This window comes from Balaenoptera acutorostrata, chromosome 15, assembly GCF_949987535.1.
Source record: "Balaenoptera acutorostrata chromosome 15, mBalAcu1.1, whole genome shotgun sequence".
Classification (NCBI taxonomy): Eukaryota; Metazoa; Chordata; class Mammalia; order Artiodactyla; family Balaenopteridae; genus Balaenoptera; species Balaenoptera acutorostrata.
Window position 1 is genome coordinate 86,665,946 of NC_080078.1, and position 21,167 is coordinate 86,687,112.

The window sequence follows — 21,167 nt, forward strand, 5'->3', positions numbered from 1 at the left end:
ACCAGCAATAATTCCAAGATCTCTAAATAGTTGGTAGTTGTTTTATCATCTTGCCTGGGAAATACTGGGAATGCAGGGACCCACCGGTTTGCTTTCCCAATTCCCAACAAGGGGTGTACCTATTTTCTGCTTGGCTTCAATCTTTCTCTCCTTCTCCCCAGGCCATCACAGAAGATGGAAATTTAGCCTGTATTAACTCAATTATGGAGGTAAGAAATAAGTACAGAAGGCCAGCAACCAACAGGGGGATTAATGAGGAACCATAAGAGGAACAAGGTAGGCTAGAGAACCCTGAGCGTCCACCACTGCCACTACACCATAGGCCTGAAAGCTTCAGGGGGGAACATTCCTTGGAATAAAAAGACAAAGTTAAGGATATCACAGGATCACAAAGGAACAAAATGTATAGAATAAAAAGTTGAGATATGAAGAAGAGATGCACACATTCCACTATCTATTCAAGGAGAAATCCAGAAAAAATTTTTAAATAAAAAAGAGCAGTGAGATGGCAACAGCTGAATAATAGCCAAGAACTTTCCCAAATAAATATAAACATCCACAAGTTGAAAAAGTCCATGGAATTCCAGGATAAATAAGAAAAAGCACATCTAGACATACTGTGAGGACATTTCTGAGTAAGAATAAAAGAGAAAATCTTAAGTCACCACAGCAAAAACAAAACACAAATGCATGCAAAAGAATAAACATAATAGATTCTGTTCTCACAATGTAATAAATTTAGAAATCAGCTACAAGATAGCTTCAAACTTCCTATATATTTGGAAATTTAAACACATACATGTGAATACTCCATGGGATACAGAAAGATAGAAATGACAAAATATTTAAGTGACTAAGAAAATGTGAACATATAAAATCCCATAGGATACAACCAAATCAGCACTTAAAGTACAATTCATAGACTTGGATGAATTAATTAAAAGGTGAGAAACAGAACTAGCCAAAAGAAAGAGACCCACAGGACCTCCAAATGGTAGTTATTAGACAAATACTTCAAAATAACTGAGTATTGTGTACATAACGATTATAATACAAGACTAAGAATTGTGGCAGAGAACTGGAAACTGGGGTGGGCAGAAAGGAAGGCCACAGAAAATCTGAAAAAAGACCAAATAATCCTAAAAACAAAAATAGTCAATAAGAAGATTATTAAGAAAGAATAAAATGTATGGTTTTAATAGCAGATTAGAAATGGAAGTGGTATCAGAAGATAATATCTGGAATGAAGCAGAGACAAAAATATGGGGGAGTATCAGAAGTCAGATCAAGAACACAAAGGATGGAGGAGCTTCAAGATGGCAGACGAGTAAGATGCAGAGATCACCTTCCTCCCTACAAATACATCAGAAATACATCTACATGTGGAACAAACTCCTACAGAACACCTACTGAACGCTGGCAGAAAACCTCAGACCTTCCAAAAGGTAAGAAACTCGCCACGTACCTGGGTAGGGCAAAAAAAAAAAAAAAAAAGAAAAAGAAAAAACAGAGACAAAAGAATAGGGACGGGACCTGCACCAGTGGGAGGGAGCTGCGAAGGAGGAAAGGTTTCCACACACTAGGAAGCCCCTTCGCGGGCGGAGACGGGGGTGGGCGGCGGGGAAGCTTCGGATCCATGGAGGAGAGCGCATCAACAGGGGCGCAGAGGGCAAAGCGGAGAGATTCCCGCACAGAGGAATGGTGCTGACAAGCACCCACCAGGGCGGGCGGGGGCTGGGAGCTGAGGCTCAGGCTTCGGTCGGATCGCAGGGAGAGGACTGGGGTTGGCGGCGTGAACACAGCCTGAAGGGAGCTAGTGCGCCACAGCTAGCCAGGAGGGAGTCTGGGAAAAAGTCTGGAGCTGCCGAAGAGGCAAGAGACTTTTTCTTGCCTCTTTGTTTCCTGGTGCGTGAGGAGAGGGAATTAAGAGCGCCGCTTAAAGGAGCTCCAGAGACGGGTGTGAGCCGTGGCTATCAGCGTGGACCACAGAGATGGGCATGAGACGCTAAGGCTGCTGTTGCCGCCACCAAGAAGCCTGTGTGCGAGCACAGGTCACTATCCACACCTCCCCTCCCGGGAGCCTGTGCAGCCTGCCACCGCCAGGGTCCCGAAATCCAGGGACAACTTCCCCGGGAGAATGCACAGCGCGCCTCAGGCTGGTGCAACGTCACACAGGCCTCTGCTGCCGCAGGCTTGCCCGGCATCCGAACCACTCCCTCCCCCGGCCTGAGTGAGCCAGAGCCCCCGAATCAGCGGCTCCTTTAACCCCGTCCTGTCTGAGCGAAGAACAGATGCCCTCAGGCGACCTACACGCAGAGGCGGTGCCGAATCCAAAGCTGAACCCCGGGAGCTTTTTGAACAAAGAAGAGAAAGGGAAATCTCTCCCAGCAGCCTCAGGAGCAGCGGATTAAATCTCTACAATCAACTTGATGTACACTGTAGCTGTGGAATACCTGAATAGACAACGAATCATCCCAAATTGAGGAGGTGGACTTTGGGAGCAACGATATATGTATTTTTTTCCCTTTTTCTCTTTTTGTGAGTGTGTATGTGTATGCTTCTGTGATTTTGTGTGTATAGCTTTGCTTTTACCATATGTCCTAGGGTTCTGTCCGTCCTTTTTTTTTTTAATTACTTAAAAAAAAATGTTTTTTCTTAATAATTATTTTTTATTTTAATAACTATTTTATTTTATTTTACTCTATTTTATTTTATCTTCTTTCTTTCTTCTTTTTTTCCCTCCCTTTTATTCTGAGCCACGTGGAGCACAGGCTCTTGGTGCTCCAGCCAGGCGTCAGGGCTGTGCCTCTGAGGTGGGAGAGCCAAGTTCAGGACACTGGTCCACAAGAGACCTCCCAGCTCCACGTAATATCAAGTGGCGAAAATCTCCCAGAGATCTCCATCTCAACGCCAAGACCCAGCTCCACTCAACGACCAGCAAGCTACAGTGCAGGACACCCTATGCCAAACAACTGGCAAGACAGGAACACAACCCCATCCATTAGTACAGAGGCTGCCTAAAATCGTAATAAGGCCACAGACACCCCAAAACACACCACCAGACATGGACCTGCCCACCAGAAAGACAAGATCCAGCCTCATCCACCAGGACACAGGCACTAGTCCCCTCCACTAGGAAGCCTACACAACGCACTGAATGAAACTTAGCCACTGGGGACAGACACCAAAAACAACAGGAACTACAAACCTGCAGCCTGTGAAAAGGAGACCCCCAAACACAGTAAGTTAAGCAAAATGAGAAGACAGAGAAACACACAGCAGATGAAGGAGCAAGGTAAAAACCCACCAGACCTAACAAATGAAGAGGAAATAGGCAGTCTACCTGAAAAAGAATTCAGAATAATGAGAGTAAAGATGATCCAAAATCTTGGAAATAGAATGGAGAAAATACAAGAAACGTTTAACAAGGACCTAGAAGAACTAAAGAGCAAACAAATAGTTATGAACAACACAATAAATGAAACTAAAAATTCTCTAGAAGGGATAAATAGCAGAATACCTGAGGCAGAAGAATGGATAAGTGACCTGGCAGATAAAATACTGGAAATAACTACTACAGACCAGAATAAAGAAAAAAGAATGAAAAGAATTGAGTGACAGTCTCAGAGACCTCTGGGACAACATTAAATGCAACAACATTTCGAATTATAGGGGTCCCAGAAGAAGAGAAAAAGAAAGAGACTGAGAAAATATTTGAAGAGATTACAGTTGAAAACTTCCCTAATATGGGAAAGGAAATAGTTAATCAAGTCCAGGAAGCGCAGAGAGTCCCATACAGGATAAATCCAAGGAGAAACACGCCAAGACACATATTAATCAAACTATCAAAAATTAAATACAAAGAACAAATATTAAAAGCAGCAAGGGAAAAACAATAAATAACACATAAGGGAATCCCCATAAGGTTAACAGCTGATCTTTCAGCAGAAACTCTGCAAGCCAGAATGGAGTGGCATGACATATTTAAAGTGATGAAGGAGAAAAACCTACAACCAAGATTACTCTACCCAGCAAGGATCTCAATTCAGATTTGATGGAGAAACTAAAACCTTTACAGACAAGCAAAAGCTAAGAGAATTCAGCACCACCAAACCAGCTTTACAACAAATGCTAAAGGAACTTCTCTAGGCAGGAAACACAAGAGAAGGAAAAGACCTACAATAATAAACCCAAAACAATTAAGAAAATGGTAATAGGAACATACATATCAATAATTACCTTAAATGTAAATGGATTAAATGCTCCAAACAAAAGACATAGATTGGCTGAATGGATACAAAAACAAGACCCGTATATATGCTGTCTACAAGAGACCCACTTCAGGCCCAGGGACACATACAGACTGAAAGTGAGGGGATGGAAAAAGATATTCCATGCAAATGGAAATCAAAAGAAAGCTGGAGTAACAATTCTCATATCAGACAAAATAGACTTTAAAACAAAGATTATTACAAGAGACAAAGAAGGACACTACATAATGATGAAGGCATCAATCCAAGAAGAAGATATAACAATTGTAAATATTTATGCACCCAACATAGGAGCACCTCAATACATAAGGCAAATACTAACAGCCATAAAAGGGGAAATTGACAGTAACACAATCATAGTAGGGGACTTTAACACCCCACTTTCACCAATGGACAGATCATCCAAAATGAAAATAAATAAGGAAACACAAGCTTTAAATGATACATTAAACAAGATGGACTCAACTGATATTTATAGGACATTCCATCCAAAAACAACAGAATACACATTCTTCTCAAGTGCTCATGGAACATTCTCCAGGATAGATCATATCTTGGGTCACAAATCAAGTCTTGGTAAATTTAAGAATACTGAAATCGTATCAAGTATCTTTTCCAACCACAACGCTATGAGACTAGATAACAATTACAGGAAAAAATCTGTAAGAAATACAAACACATGGAGGCTAAACAACACACTACTTAATAACCAAGAGATCACTGAAGAAATAAAAGAGGAAATCAAAAAACACCTAGAAACAAATGACAATGAAAACACAACGACCCAAAACCTATGGGATGCAGCAAAAGCAGTATAGGGAAGTTTATAGCAATACAATCCTACCTTAAGAAACAAGAAATATCTCAAATAAACAACCTAACCATACACCTAAAGCAGTTAGAGAAAGAAGAACAAAAAAACCCCAAAGTTAGCAGAAAGAAAGAAATCATAAAGATCAGATCAGAAATAAATGAAGGGGCTTCCCTGGTGGCGTAGTGGTTGAGAGTCTGCCTGCCAATGCAGGGGACACGGGTTCGACCCCTGGTCTGGGAAGATCCCACATGCCACGGAGCAACTGGGCCCGTGAGCCACAATTACTGAGCCTGTGCGTCTGGAGCCTGTGCTCTGCAACAAGAGAGGCCGCGATAGTGAGAGGCCCTCCCACTGAAATGAAGAGTGGCCCCCACTCGCCGCAACTAGAGAAAGCCCTCGCACAGAAACGAAGACCCAACACAGCCAAAATTAAAAATAAATAAATTAATTTTTTAAAAAAAGAAATAAATGAAAAAGAAATGAAGGAAACGATAGCAATAAAACTAAAAGCTGGTTCTTTGACAAGATAAACAAAATTGATAAACCATTAGCCAGACTTGTCAAGAAAAAAAGGGAGAAGACTCAAATCAATAGAATCAGAAATGAAAAAGGAGAAGTAACAACTGACACTGCAGAAGTACAAAGGATCATGAGAGATTACTACAAGCAACTCTATGCCAATAAAATGGACAACCTGGAAGAAATGGACAAATTCTTAGAAATGCACAACCTTCAGAGACTGAACCAGGAAGAAATAGAAAATATGAACAGACCAATCACAAACATGGAAATTGAAACTGTGATGAAAAATCTTCCAACAAACAGAAGCCCAGGACCAGATGGCTTCACAGGCGAATTCTATCAGACATTTAGAGAAGAGCTAACACCTATCCTTCTCAAACTCTTCCAAAATATTGCAGAGGGAGGAACACCCCCAAACTCATTCTACGAGGCCACCATCACTCTGATACCAAAACCAAACAAAGATGTCACAAAGAAAGAAAACTATAGGCCCATATCACTGATGAATATAGATGCAAAAATCCTCAACAAATACTAGCAAACAGACTCCAACAGCACATTAAAAGGATCATACACTATGATCAAGTGAAGTTTATCTCAGGAATGCAAGGATTCTTCAATATATGCAAATCAATCAACGTGATGCACCATATTAACAAACTGAAGGAGAAAAACCATATAATCATCTCAACAGATGCAGAGAAAGCTGTCGACAAAATTCAACACCCATTTATAAAAACGCTCCAGAAAGTAGGCATAGAGGGAACTTTCCTCAACATAATAAAGGCCATATATGACAAACCCACAGCCAACATCGTCCTCAATGGTGAAAAACTGAAACCATTTCCACTAAGATCAGGAACAAGACAAGGTTGCCCACTCTCACCACTATTATTCAACATAGTTTTGGAAGTGTTAGCCACAGCAATCAGAGAAGACAAAGAAATAAAAGGAATCCAAATTGGAAAAGAAGAAGTAAAGCTGTCACTGTTTGCAGATGACATGATACTATACATAGAGAATCCTAAAGATGCTACCAGAAAACTACTAGAGCTAATCAATGAATTTGGTAAAGCAGCAGGATACAAAATTAATGCACAGAAATCTCTTGCATTCCAATACACTAATGATGAAAAATCTGAAAGTGAAATTAAGAAAACACTCCCAATTACTATTGCAACAAAAAGAATAAAATATCTAGGAATAAACCTACCTAAGGAGACAAAAGACCTGTATGTAAAAAACTGTAAGACACTGATGAAAGAAATTAAAGATGATACAAATAGATGGAGAGATATACCATGTTCTTGGATTGGAAGAATCAACATTGTGAAAATGACTCTACTACCCAAAGCAATCTACAGATTCAATGCAATCCCTATCAAACTATCACTGGCGTCTTTCACAGAACTAGAACAAAAAATTTCACAATTTGTATGGAAACACAAAAGACCCCGAATAGCCAAAGCAATCTTGAAAGAGAAAAATGGAGCTGGAGGAATCAGGCTCCCTGACTTCAGACTACACTACAAAGCTACAGTAATCAAGACAGTATGGTACTGGCACAAAAACAGAAATATAGATCAATGGAACAGGATAGAAAGCCCAGAGATAAACCCATGCACATATGATAACCTATTCTTTGATAAAGGAGGCAAGAATATACAGTGGAGAAAAGACAGCCTCTTCAATAAGTGGTGCTGGGAAAACTGGACAGCTACATGTAAAAGAATGAAATTAGAACACTCCCTAACACTATACACAAAAATAAACTCAGGGGCTTCCCTGGTGGCGCAGTGGTTGAGAGTTTGCCTGCCGATGCAGGGGACATGGGTTCAAGCCCTGGTCTGGGAGGATCCCACATGCCGCGGAACAACTAGGCCCGTGAGCCACAGCTACTGAGCCTGCGCGTCTGGAGTCTGTGCTCTGCAACAGGAGAGGCCGCGACAGTGAGAGGCCTGTGCACTGTGATGAAGAGTGGCCCCCACTCGCCGCAACTGGAGAAAGCCCTCGCACAGAAACGAAGACCCAACACAGCCAAAAATAAATAAATAAATTTACAAAAATAAACTCAAAATGGATTAAAGACCTAAATGTAAGGCCAGACACCATCAAACTCTTAGAGGAAAACATAGGCAGAACACTCTATGACACACATCACAGCAAGATCCTTTTTGACCCACCTCCTAGGGAAATGGAAATAAAAACAAAAATAAACAAATGGAACCTCATGAAACTTAAAAGCTTTTGCACAGCAAAGGAAACCATAAACAAGATGAAAAGACAACCCTCAGAATGGGAGAAAATATTTGCAAATTAAATAACTGACAAAGGATTAATCTCCAAAACATACAAGCAACTCATGCAGCTCAATATCAAAAAAACAAACAACCCAATCCAAAAATGGGCAGAAGACCTAAACAGACATTTCTCCAAAAAAGATATACAGATTGCCAACAAACACATGAAAGAATGCTCAACATCATTAACCATTAGAGAAATGCAAATCAAAACTACAGTGAGGGGGCTTCCCTGGTGGCGCAGTGGTTGAGAACCTGCCTGCTAATGCAGGAGACGCAGGTTCGGGCCCTGGCCTGGGAAGATCCCACGTGCCGCGGAGCGGCTGGGCCCGTGAGCCACAGTTGCTGAGCCTGCGCGTCTGGAGCCTGTGCTCCGCAGCGGGAGAGGCCACGATGGTGAGAGGCCTGCGCAGCGCGATGAAGAGTGGCCCCCACTTGCCACAACTAGAGAAAGCCCTCGCACAGAAACGAAGACCCAACACAGCCAAAAATTAATTAATTAATTAATTAATTAATAAAAAAAAATGTATTGAAGGAAAAACAAAATTGAAAACATTCCATTTAAAAAAAAAAAAAAAAACTACAGTGAGATATCATCTCACACCGGTCAGAATGGCCATCATCAAAAAATCTACAAACAATAAATGCTGGAACATGGGACTGAGTGAGCTGATGAGGATGATTATAATTTTTGTGACTTTCTGTTCGAATAATTAAAAAAAAACAACACAATAAATGCTGGAGAGGGTGTGGAGAAAAGGGAACCCTCTTGCACTGTTGGTGGGAATGTAAATTGATACAGCCACTATGGAGAACACTATGGAGGTTCCTTAAAAAACTAAAAATAGAACTACCATACGACCCAGCAATCCCACTACTGGGCATATACCCTGAGAAAACCATAATTCAGAAAGAGTCATGTACCAAAATGTTCATTGCAGCTCTATTTACAATAACCAGGATATGGAAGCAACCTAAGTGTCCATCAACAGATGAATGGATAAAGAAGATGTGGCACATATACACAATGGAATATTACTCAGCCATGAAAAGGAACGAAACTGAGTTATTTGTAGTGAGGTGGATGGACCTAGAGACTGTCATACAGAGTGAAGTAAGTCAGAAAGAGAAAAACAAATACCGTATGCTAACACATATATATGGAATCTAAAAAAAAAAAAAAAAAAAAAAAGGTCAGAGGAACCTGCGGGCGAGATGGGAATAAAGATGCAGCCCTACTAGAGGGTGGACTTGGGAATACGGGGAGGGGGAGGGGTAACCTGGGATGAGGTGAGAGAGTAGCATGGACATATATACACTACCAAATGAAAATGGATAGCTAGTGGGAAGCAGCCACGTAGCACAGGGAGATCAGCTTGGTGCTTTGTGACCGCCTGGAGGGGTGGGATGGGAGGGTGGAAGGGAGGGAGATGCAGGAGGGAAGATATATGGGGACATATGTATATGTATAAGTGATTCACTTTGTTATGAAGCAGAAACTAACACACCATAGTAGAGCAATTATACTCCAATAAAGATGTTAAAAAAAAAAAAAAGAACACAGAGGATAAGTTATAAAGCCCTACGTATATGTAACTATAATCCCAGGAGAGGAGATAGTGAATGTGACCAAAGCAATATCTAAGAAATGATGACTGAGAAGTTCCCAAAACCAATAACATATATCAAACAATAGATTCAAAAAACCCCATGAACTCCAGCAGGGGGAAAAAAAACACCCAAACCCTGGTGCACCACAGAAAACTGCTGAAAATCAAGATCAAGATCAAAATCAAAAATCAAACTGCTGTCAGAGAGTAAAAAAAGACAGGTTACTTTTAAGTAGCATCAATAAGACTAGTAGATGACCAATAGAAACTATGAAAGCCAAGACTTAGAATAATAACTTCTTTAAATTGCTATAAAATTGGACTTAAATTACACATTGGATAGATGGACCTAACAGACCTATACAGAACTTTCCATAGAACAGCTGAACACACATGCTTCTCAAGCACACATAGAATATTCTCCAGGATAGAACATATGTTAGGCCACAAAACAAGTCTAAATAAATTTAAGAAGACTGAAATCATATCAAGCATCTTTTCTGACCACAAATTGGGCAACCTAGAAGAAATGGAACCTAGGAGAAACATATAACCTATCAATACTGAATCATGAAGAAGCAAAATCTGAACAGGCCAATTATTAGTAAGGAAATTGAATCAGTAATCAAAAACCTCCCAACAAGACAGGTCCAGGACCAGATGGCTTCGCCAGTGAATTCTACCAAACAATTAAAGAACTACTAACACCGATCCTCAAACTCTTCCAAAAAATAGAAGAGAAAGGAACACTTCCAAACTCATTTTATTAGCCAGGCTTATGCTGATACCAAAGCCATACAAGAACACTATGAGAAAAGAAACTAGAAAGTTCTGAAAGAAAAAACTGCAAGCTAGAGTTCTATAACAAATGTACTATTTAAAAATAAATGGAAGAATCATCCTATTTGTTATTAAAATTTATTACAAAGTTGCAATTACTAAAAACAGTATTAAAAATAGGAAATAGACAAATGGATCAATAACCAAAAGAGAATCCAAATGCATACCCAAGTATATATTGGAACTTCATATATGAGTAAGAAGGTTTTGCAAATAGTAAATGTAAATTAGTCAATAAATGCTCCCAAATGCGCAAACTGGCACTGGGAAAACTGACTCACCATATAAAAATATAACATCAAGCCCCTTATTTCCCCCATTCACAAAGCAAACTAGATGAATTAACTACCTAATGTAAAATGAAAATGTTTAAAAACCATTAGAAGGAAACACAGGAGGATATCTCTATGACTCTGCAATGTGAAAACATTTAAAACATAAAAAGCACAAAGCATAAAAAGTAATAGATATGAACTTTTTGTACATCATTGTCTCCTTCTCTCTCTCATACACACATACATAATTTCATTAAGGACTCTCTATTCACTCTGAATCCAGTACTCAGTATTGCCCCAGCAGGTCCTATAACCGTGAACACATTCACTGGCATAACTCACACCCTTCAAGCCCTAGAGAAACATTTCATTTGCCTATGTCTTTAAAAGAAGGGGACTGCACTTAATTACACTATTCTGTTTATTTTGTATGTTAGAAATCTTCCATAATAATAATGTTTAAGGGACTCGGGGCGGGGCTGGTGGGGGTTGGGGAGGAGGGTAGGCTGAAACAATGCAGAGAAGAAGCAGGTTGTGCTGATACTGACATTTTAGTCTCTGCTTCAGAAAGGAGGTAAAATTTGAGCAACCTAAGTGCTCAGGTAAGAGAAAAGACATCAGTTAACTGTCAAATTAACTGCTCTTCCTCTGGCAGAGCAAAACTACTCTGTTGATTCCTGCATAATGAAAAACTGCTTCCTAATAGTGCCAAACGTCCATTTTCTTGCTTCTCTTTGTATTCCAACTTGTGGCTCTGGAAGTACTAGCAACTAAGTGCACAGTATTTGCAACAATTGCACATGGTGACTGAGAAACATTCTGTAGTTCTAAGCAACTGCTATTATTCTTTAATTTGTATATATGTAAATCTAGACAACTGCATGAACATGACATATTTACAGTTAGATGGCAAGCAAACACTAGAATAGTGACTAAGTTTATTTTATAAAAATATTTAATAAGATTTATTCAAAAATAATTTCAGTGTTATTAGAACAATTTTATTTAGATTAATGTTCATTAGTAATTTGTATCTACCTTAATTTTAAGAAAAATTTAGTATTTCAGAAAGTATTAAACAAACTACTTTTTTATTTTTTACACTTATTTCATGTTTCTGGTGAAAGTATACTCAAATTAGTACATTTTGAACAAAATTACATGTTGTTTTAATCCTTAAATCATACTGTCAATACAACACAAAATAAGTAAAAATCTTGACTATATTTACTGATTTTGCTAAAATGAAAAGAAGTTTATGAAATGTGTACTGATTTACGAATTATATAGGTCATTATTACTTATCCAAACTTCAGCAGTCCATCATCAAATATCCATAATAAATGCGTTCAGTTATCTTTGATATTTTGCCAACACTAAGTCATAAAAATAATAGCTTCACACAAACTTTTCTATTTCGTTACGACGAAGGGTATCTGTGTGAAACTGAAGACTTTATTGCACCACTTGAAAACTCGATTGAAAAGTTTAAGCACTTAAAATATTTCAGGGGCCTCTGTTTGTACTCCTTCCCTACGGTCAGCAACTGTTGGGGCGGGCCTGCCTATGGCGGAATGCTTTCCTGCTTCACAGCTACAGCAACCTGAGTGTGAATTTGCCATGTCATTTACAAGGTTACTCTGAGACATGACCTACAGCCCAGAGGAATTACTTACGGCCAAGAGGCACACAAGGCTCACAAGACGGCTTAGTTCCTAGTCTACTTTTGTGCAAGAAGTCCGTCAAGGGGAAGGAAAATTAATTAATGTCTACCCAGGCAGAGTTTTTTTAAGTAAAGAAAACTGAACTACACAATCCAGTGACTCCTCCCTCCCTTCCAAGGCTGAATGCATATACTGGCTCTAACAGAGCCCCAAACTGGGTACCATCCATGATGCAAGACAAACACCTGCGACTGAGAGGGAAGGCTAAGTCCCGAGGGGAACGTAAGCGACACACTCATCTTTCCACCGCCCTGAGTAAACAGTTAAAAATACCTTTATGGGGCTTCCCTGGTGGCGCAGTGGTTGAGAATCTGCCTGCCAATGCAGGGGACACGGGTTCGAGCCCTGGTCTGGGAAGATCCTACATGCCGCGGAGCAAATGGGCCCGTGAGCCACAACTACTGAGCCTGCGCGTCTGGAGCCTGTGCTCCGCAACAAGAGAGGCCGCGATAGTGAGAGGCCCGCGCGCCGCGATGCAGAGGGGCCCCCGCTTGCCCCAACTAGAGAAAACCCTCGCACAGAAACGAAGACCCAACACAGACAAAAATAAATAAATAAATAAATTTATTAAAAAAAAAAAAAAACCCTTTATGAAGCGCTATGCACGAGCACAAGCAACAACAGAACGACCTGGGAGAGCCAGCACATAATTATACTTTTTCAAGACGAGTCTGGGGTGGGGGGTGGGGGGGAGGTGTCAACTAAGCGGGCTTGGCGCTCTGGTTTCCTTACAGGCAACACAGACGTTGGGACAAGATGAATGCACATGTGCAGGCGGATGGAAGAAGGAAGATTTAAAAAACACCCAACAACTTGACACAAGCATATAATCTTTCCCCAAAGCTGAATGAATGAATGCAGCAAAGCCCTCTGCGCCACCAGAGCAGACGTCCAACAGTTCCGACTGTGACGCCGGAGGCTGCCCGCGAGCTTCGGAGGAAACACCACCTTCTCCCGTCACCACAAGCTACTTCACGACACCTGTAGTGGATCACCCACGACACCCAGCGCACAGACTCGTTTCATCCTCCTCCTTCTACGACCGGGGACATCAGGATATGTGGCTCCCCCCGGAAAGGGGGACCAGGGAGAACGCGCTCGCGGCAAAAGGCTGCGGGGCAGGGGCCGGGGAGGAGGGGCGGCGGCGAGAGGGGAAACACGTGTGCGCACTTGGCTCTCCCGAAAGCGGATAGCACGGGCCACCGCGAGGCCAGCTGCTAACCCCTCCCCGCCCCCACACACACACCTGGGCGCTGTTACATCGTTTCGGAAGCTAAGCTGTAGGTTCCGCGCCCGCTCCGGAAGCCCCGCCCGGCCCGCCGCGTCTCCACCCGCGTCGCCCTCAATTTCGTGATTCCGGCCAGTGCTCGCGTCCTCGGTCATCCCCGACCAGCGGATCCGCTCTCCCCCGATCCCCCCAACCCCACTCCGGCCCTGGACACCCGCCGCCGGCCCCTCACGACCGCACGCCCCGCGATCCGTCGGCGCGAGACCCGCACCGCCCACCGGAGGCCCCGCCGGAGTCGGCCCCCCTCAGCCCCGGCGGCGCCGCCGCCCCGGCCGTTTCCTCAACGGCTCGCCTCAACCGTCCGGAAGCCGCTCTCTCGCTCGCTCGCCCGCCCCCTGAGGCCCAGGCGACGCCGCAGCTCCCTACGCGCACCCCGCCGTCAGGGAAGTCCTCCCCGGCGCCCAGCTCAACCTGCCGGCTGGAAGAGGCCTCCGCGCGAACTCCCACTGCAGCTGCCGCCCAGCGTCGCGTCTCCGCGCTTAAGTGATCGCCGCGGCGCCTCACGCAGCCGAGGGAAGGCGGGAAGTGCCCGTCCAATCGGCGTCGCGTACGGTCGGCGCCGCGTCCAATCAGCGCCGCCGGCCTGCCAGGCCCCGCCCCTCACACCGGCGCAAGAGCCGCCCGAGGCCGGAACCAAGGGCGCCGAGGTGGGCAAGGCTCAGGCCCTCAGGTAAATGGGCCGGCCGCGCCCCGACCTGACGCCGACCCCTGACCCCGCTGGGCCGGCGGCCGCGCCGCGAAGCCCTCCCCGCACGGACGCGCCTCGAGAGGAGGCGACAGTGTCCCTCCTCTGCCCGCAGGACTTGAACGTGGAGGGCCGGAAGCGCCGGCGGCTCAAGAAGACTCCAGGGCTCCCGACAGCCACCGCGAAGGCTGGAAGGGGCCGCAGTGACACGGGGGCACCAGGCGAACCCACGGGGGCACGACGGTCAGAGTGCCCAGAGACAGGCCCACGCTGCGGGCCAGCAGAGGGCAGCGGAACCACTCCGGGCCTGTCCCCGCTGACCGCCGCGCCTCCCGGCCCCGCCCCCGCCCTTCCGGCCCCGCCCCGCCCCGCCCCTGCCAGGGTTTCCTAGAAGCAGGGGCTGCGAGTGACTGCCCTCTCGTTAGCCTGAACCCCAGACCCCTGGGGCACAGAGCGCTGAGGCCATCTAGGCTTGGCACTGAGTGGACTCATCAACAGTGTGTTCCCAGGCTTTTTAGAATGTTTCCATTTAAAGTATCAGTTTAAATGATAAAAGCAATGGATGCTTGTGGTGTAAACTGTGAAAGCAACTCAGAAATAATTACAGCAGACAAGCACAAAAAATTAAAAGTTAGTGATTTCTCACCTTGCCACTTTTTAGTAGAGAGAAGAAAAATGTCAGAGCCCTTTTCATTGTTTCATGTGTTCAGAAAGCCCAAGGATTGTTTCAGAAACATCAGTAGACTACCACATGGAAGAAAAAAATCATTTTACTTAACCTTACTTGAATTGTTTTTAAATAGGTTTTTAGATTATGATGTCAGATGGAAAATCTTATCGCTCATAATCCGAATGGGCTTTCAATTAAATTTAACAAGCTCTTACCGGGTACATCTTAACCACATGGCAGAGAGAGGTTGGGCTTTGGCGTGGGTTTGAATGCTAGCTTTGCTACTTACCAGCTGTGGGGCTCTAGGTGAGCTCCTTAAACCTCCCCAAGCTTCATTCATTTCAGCTGAGAAAATGAGGAAATTATCTACCAGGTAGTGCAATTTTCAGAACTAAATGAAATCAAACACATACAGCACCTAACATTTTAGGCAAGCAAATAAGAGAGGACACAATAAGGGTTAGTTTCCTTTCCCTGTGTTCAAAGCTTTGTAATTGAGTGAGAGTCACGATCGGGGTGCTGGGGGGGAAGGCAGATACACACTAATTATTCCATATACAGGCTTCAGGAAGCACTAAGGAAGTACAGTAACTGTCCCATCCCTTATGTCCCCCTAGAGCTTCCTTCACATGTAATACTGACCTGGCATAAAAGGGTGTATTTCGGTTTCTCAAAGACATACACAACTGTGCTACTGAAGTTGAGGTGCCATTATACAATGCATTGATTTACTTATCTAGCCAAGATCCTGAATGTGACAGCATTTTAGGATGGATAAGACTTATGTGTGAAATGACAATCAGCATGCTTTTAAAGCCTCGTTTCACAGTAATTAGACCACAAGAAAAACACACTTCAACTAACAACTTGTGCACATATACTTTAATATTTAGGCTTAGGTGAAGACACCTTAAATGGCAGGTATTAAAATATGTTTGGGAGACAACCCAAGAATTGCACAATCCACAACAAAATTTGAACATCTAGGCCACATAACTGTGTTTTCAGGCCTGAAAATCTCCTTAAGCTGTTCCAAAGCTTCTTTATTAACTAGACAGGTATATTTAAGCTTTAAAATTTTTTAAACATTGATCTTTTTTCAAAGGCACATGGAGATTCTCTTAATATTAAAGATATAACATTTACTTCATATTCCATGACCAGAACCTTTTTGGTAAGTGACCTTCATATGGATTATAAGATTCTCTACATGCCTTTACATAGCAATACATTTGCCAGCTCTAGCTCATACCTGAATGCTGTGGACAACTGCCTTGCACGCTGGGCTGGGACCCAGGGCATAGCAGCTGAGGCCCTCACAGGCTTGCTGAACTAACTGGACAGTTTGTCAAATAGCAGGAAATGCGACCAGGCTTCTCTCCCTCTTGCGCGTCAGTGGAGTACACAGTGCTAACAGCCAACGATTGTTCAATTTAGTCACAATATTTTAAATCAAAGTTCCATATTCTTAGATCAGAAGGTACCAAAGAAAGCCATCCCTGTTGATGGAATTTTAAAAACAACACAGTTGCAATTATAAAAAAGAAATTGGTTAAAAGGCAAAACGCATCCTTTACATACTTATTTGACAAATGGCAACAAGCATTCAAAAATTTAGAGTCAGTGCATTGGTGACAGCTATCACAAAATTGATTACACTGGTTTCAGCTGTCTCAGAAACCAGCTTCCCAAGTTGGAGACCGTGTCCATCTTAGCTGGGTTTTCACACCTCAGTGCTAGCACCTGCCGTGAGACCACCACTCAGCACCAAAAACAATCGCCAGCCCCTCACTGAGGTTTTAAGTTCTTGTGACACTCTGCAGGGGACAATGGCCTTGACTTCTTGGTTGGAGATTTAAAAAAAAAAAAAAAAAACAGCATTTAACGTTTTAAAATTGGGAAACAAGTCCAGACGAGGTTATAAACTTTTCTATCTGAAGGCACAAAGAACAAAGTTGGCAGGTAGCTGATAAAACCAAGCATATATAAATACAGTTTAAAACACTTAAAAAGTATAAATATTTGTGTATTGTTTTTCCTCCAGTCTGGCTGTTGCTGAATATACCTGCTAGTTCAACTTGGTAACGTGATTTCTGAAAGATGACTGCTGGAACCTTTGACGCTTAAGAAGACATAGAGTCACCTTCATTCATCAAAAACGTCATCGCAAAGGGCATCGTTGCCCGAAATTCCACAGAGTTGCCTGAAAACTGAAATAACTTAAGGCAGAATTTCTTTAAATATTTAGGTAGTTCAAATCTAAACAGAATGGCCTTATAAAGTGCAGATACATAATTATCAAACATGTACAAGAATAATACATGACGTGCAAAAAGAGACTGCAGAAAGGGCTTTTTTGCTAGTTAAAAGTTTTAAGCATTTTCTTCCTTCGCAATTGCTGATGCAGGAGACACACAGCCTAACCGGGCAGCCTGAACTCCCAGGAATGGTTGTAAGATGACCGGATGAGGCATAAATTTCATGCCTATTAATAGTTTCCCGGCTGTTAGAAGCCTACAGACATTGGCAAGAAAATGTGATCTCAGGTTTTTCTTGTCCCAGGGCAGGAATGCCACAAGGGACCATAATGGGAGTCACACTGTACATTCTGTTTACAATGGGCACAAACACACAAAATGACTTTTTTTCTTTTTTAGCTTATTAAATCCAGAATGTTCTGAAGAAGGCATCCACTAAGGGTAAAAAGTCCCAACGTCACAATGATGATAAATAACAGCTATATTCACAGAGACCCAATCAGGACACATGCAAAAGCCACAGGCTTTCCCAGCGGGAGGATGCAGGCCTTTCCAAAACCACCTGCCTGGGCCTTCTTCAGAGGGGCCAACGCATCCATGCGTCTACCCACCCAGCACCCTGCCCCAACATAGGACACAGCTCGGCCTCTGGCACCTGAGGTTACTTTTTAGACCAAGTGACACAGACGATGCAAGTAGAAGACAGGACGGGCCATGCCAGCACACCTTACAGCGGGAAGTGAGGTCAGACGACCTCGGTTAGGGGACGGGGTGTGAGGAAGGGCCACTGCCCAGACGCGAGAGCCCAGCCAGGAAGTGAGCGCGGGTGCGGCCTGCGCGCGAAGGCTCAGATAAAGTGGATCCAGCTCTCCTCGCACTCCCCGCGCGGCATGTGCAGCGCGTGGTTGCGGCACGTGAGGCTGTAGTCGCGGCCGTCGTTGTTGTCCCAGTACTCGGCGCCCGCCACGCGGTAGCGCAGCGCAAAGTGCACACGGGAGCCGAGCTCCAGCAGGAACGGCGGCACCGGGAAGCCGAAAGCGAAGACGTCCTCGGCGCCCTCGGTGCCCGCCGGCCCGCGCCACCGCGCCGCCGCCTCGTGCGCGCTGCGCCAGTCCGAGAACGTGTAGCGCACCGCCACCTGCTTCTCGAAGGCCAGGTTGCGCACGCGCGCCGTACCGCTGATGCCCAGGTCTGAGCAGGTGACGCGCTCCAGACACACGAGCTGCCGCCCCAGGCGCTCGCCGAAGTCAGGGGCCTCGACGGGCGGCGGGAAGTCGGGCACTAGACACTGCAAGGTGAACTCCAGGTCCTGGCTGCTGCAGCACAGGTCCGAGTTGATGGCAAGCCGCGACAGCACGTGCAGCGGCACGGACGGGTCGTCGCCCGCGTTGAACACCTTGACCTGCGCCAGCTCCAGGCCCAGCGCGTCGGCGAAGCGCACGCGGTGCTGCTGGCTGCAGCCCGGCCGGCACGCAGCGCCCGGCGCGCCCGCGCCCTTATGGCGGCGCTCGGGCGAGCTGGGCAGCGAGCGCGCCCGCCGCAGGATGATGGGCCGAAGGCGGGGGTCGCAGCCGGACGGCGCGGGCGGCGGCGGCGGCGCGCTGCCCGGGCTCCCGGGGGGCCTGCAGGGCCGCAACTCCCGGGCCGCGCCGCCGTCCAGGTCCGAGAGGCAGCTGAGGCTCCGCGGGGCGGGCTTCCGGAAACCGGCGGCGGCGGGGAGGACCGCGGAGCCCGGGCCTCTGGACATGGCCCGGCCGGCCGTCGGGCGATGGGGAGGTGGAACCGAGGGGGTGGCCTCCCGACCCCGCGTCCGCTCCCTCTGTGTCCCTGGCCGTGCTCAGCAGCCCCTGGGGAGGGTCCGCCGGAACCTCTGCCTGCAGGGGATCCAGTGGGCCGGCTGCGCCCGGACAGCCACTTCGCCCCTCGAGTCCTTGTCCCTCGAGTCCTCGCCCGGGTTTTTCGCTTTGGGCAGCCAAAAAAAAAAAAAAAAGAGCTGATTTCAAGAGATGAGTGCTTGCTCCCGTGGAAGTTTTTCGGGACCACCGCGGAGCGCGGGGTGGCGCCGGCCTTCTGCTTCCTCCCGGGTGCCTGGGGGAAGGCGGTGTCCGCCCAGCGGCCGCTCCCACCCCCGGGCCCTGGCGTTACTTACACGGCTGCAACTTGTCGGTGCAACTTCCCGGCGAGCCTCCGCCCCGCCCCTCGTGACGCGGCCCGCGCGCGGACTCCCGCCACCCGAGCGCCGCCGCCGCGCCTGCAGCAGCGCGCCGCAGTCTGGCCTCCCGCCCCGGCCCGGGAAGGAAGGCCGGCGGCCGCGTCACGTGTCCTCGGCGATCGCGAAACAGGTCTGATCAATCTCTGTCCGCGTCTGCCTGGCCCGCCCGCCGATCGATCACAGATCCGCGTCTGCACAAACGGAGGACCAGGAACGTGCATGCTGCTGGTCCTCGGATTTCTGGGTTAATGGGGGCGGGGGAGGCGTGCAAAACCCGGCCTTTCCAGGAGCTCGTCCCCAGGCTGATTTTAAGCCTCGAGGCTAGCCAGCTCTTTGGACGTTTGCACTGCAGCCTGGACCCTAGGCCAGACCGAGGGAGCCTCGCTGCGTAGAGGAGAAGCGTCCTGTCCCCACGGCACCCACAATGCTTTGCCGCCCGGCACCGTCCCCAGGGGTGGGGAGCGGGCGGCTGCGGCTGTCTCGTGGCGCCGCGCCGGAGAGGTAGATGTGGGAGCAAGAGTTCATACCCTGGGGTGACGTATGCGGTTGCCCTTAAGCAAGCAGCCTCTGGCGCTTGGGACGCATTTTTGGAGCCAGAATCTCAGACTTTTAGCTTTGTTCCGATGGGAGCCGGAACCGTCAGGGAAACCGGAGCTTGATTTCTGCATCCTTAGGGACCCTGCAGGCTGTCATCTCCCTCTAACTTGGTGCAGAAAACGGCACAGCCTAGGGTGTAAAGCTTGCCAGGTGAAGTGGAGAAGATGGGAGTGCACTTTCTAGAGAGCGTTCTAGAGGGTTCCTTACTGTCCAGAGGGACAAAGCAGCAATAAAACCAGGCTAATTGGAGGAGGGTTGGTAAAGAACGTTTTCTACGTCCAAAACGAATCAAGCCGTTGATTATGGTATAATTCATTCATTGTGAGGGCCCGCATGTGTTTTTTATTCCCATCATGTGTACACTGACCAAAATGGCACACATGCTTCTTTTGAAAAATAACACAGCAAAGGTTTAGGAAGGAAATAAAAATCTTCTATAATCCCACCTCTTCCATTTTTCAGAGGCAGGGGATATTACGGAAGAAAAACACGTATTCATGTTCAAATGGGGCACTTTTAGTAGGCCACTCAAAATAAGAGGGGAAAAGCAACCTTGGGTGGTACAAATCAACAAAATGTCACAAAGAGATAACATCGTGTGATGTGTATGAAGATATTGATAGCCTTTTCGTGGATTGATGTGATAGTGAAGGCAGGAGACTTGGAAGGGAGCCTCCACAGTAGAGCTTAAGCTCCACAAGAGCAGGACATGTGTGTAATCCTGCCGTTTTCTAGGCACTCCTGTATTTGTTGAAAGAACGAACGAATGAAGGAATGAATGGACATGGGAACTTTGGAGCAACACCCGACCTTAATTAGCCCCACAAATTTCCACAGCGTGTTATTTCCAAGGAGATTTTGTGTGTGTATGTGTGGGTATGGGGAGACAGAGAGAGGGAATCCATTTGTAGTAGTGTGATCTTGTATCTAATATCCACTGTGAAAAACAAACAAGCAAAAAAAGATTAAACCGTAAATAGAAGGCAATATCCTCCCACCAGTTTTTCTGTACAATTTGAATATTTAAGAACAAATAAGTGAAAACCAGCACAATACTGGTGATAGGACCGTTTGCAGTCAGTACTTGCCGACACTGTTCTG

General features: G+C 45.7%; 3 protein-coding genes across 5 annotated transcripts in view; 1 reads left to right on the forward strand and 2 right to left on the reverse strand.

The window, feature by feature from the left end:
* Positions 1–15,013, reverse strand: part of SYCP2 (synaptonemal complex protein 2) — a 75,679-nt gene extending 60,666 nt beyond the window's left edge. Inside the window, exon 1 of the mRNA XM_057530318.1 lies at positions 14,976–15,013. The gene's annotated coding sequence lies outside the window, so the exon portion shown is untranslated. The remainder of the gene's footprint in view (positions 1–14,975) is intronic.
* An 846-nt stretch (positions 15,014–15,859) lies between these two features.
* PPP1R3D (protein phosphatase 1 regulatory subunit 3D) lies at positions 15,860–19,885 on the reverse strand. The gene is made up of 2 exons (XM_057529507.1): positions 19,407–19,885; positions 15,860–19,219 (listed from the first exon to the last, which is right to left on the reverse strand). Exon 2 carries the CDS (start codon positions 19,002–19,004, stop codon positions 18,105–18,107), a length of 900 nt encoding a protein of 299 aa, XP_057385490.1. The 5' UTR covers positions 19,005–19,219; positions 19,407–19,885; the 3' UTR covers positions 15,860–18,104.
* The window catches only part of FAM217B (family with sequence similarity 217 member B), a 28,857-nt gene continuing 27,159 nt past the window's right edge, over positions 19,470–21,167 (forward strand). For 2 of the 3 annotated variants that reach the window (XM_057529506.1, XM_007185226.2), the window contains exon 1: positions 19,476–19,599. The gene's annotated coding sequence lies outside the window, so the exon portion shown is untranslated. Of the gene's footprint in view, positions 19,600–21,167 lie in introns of all 3 variants that reach the window. The other variant, XR_003623673.2, reaches the window with a different exon arrangement.

Bases quoted from the DNA above. Each gene is read 5' to 3' on its own strand.
- PPP1R3D (XM_057529507.1), bottom strand. From the start codon at position 19,004: ATGTCCAGAGGCCCGGGCTCCGCGGTCCTCCCCGCCGCCGCCGGTTTC.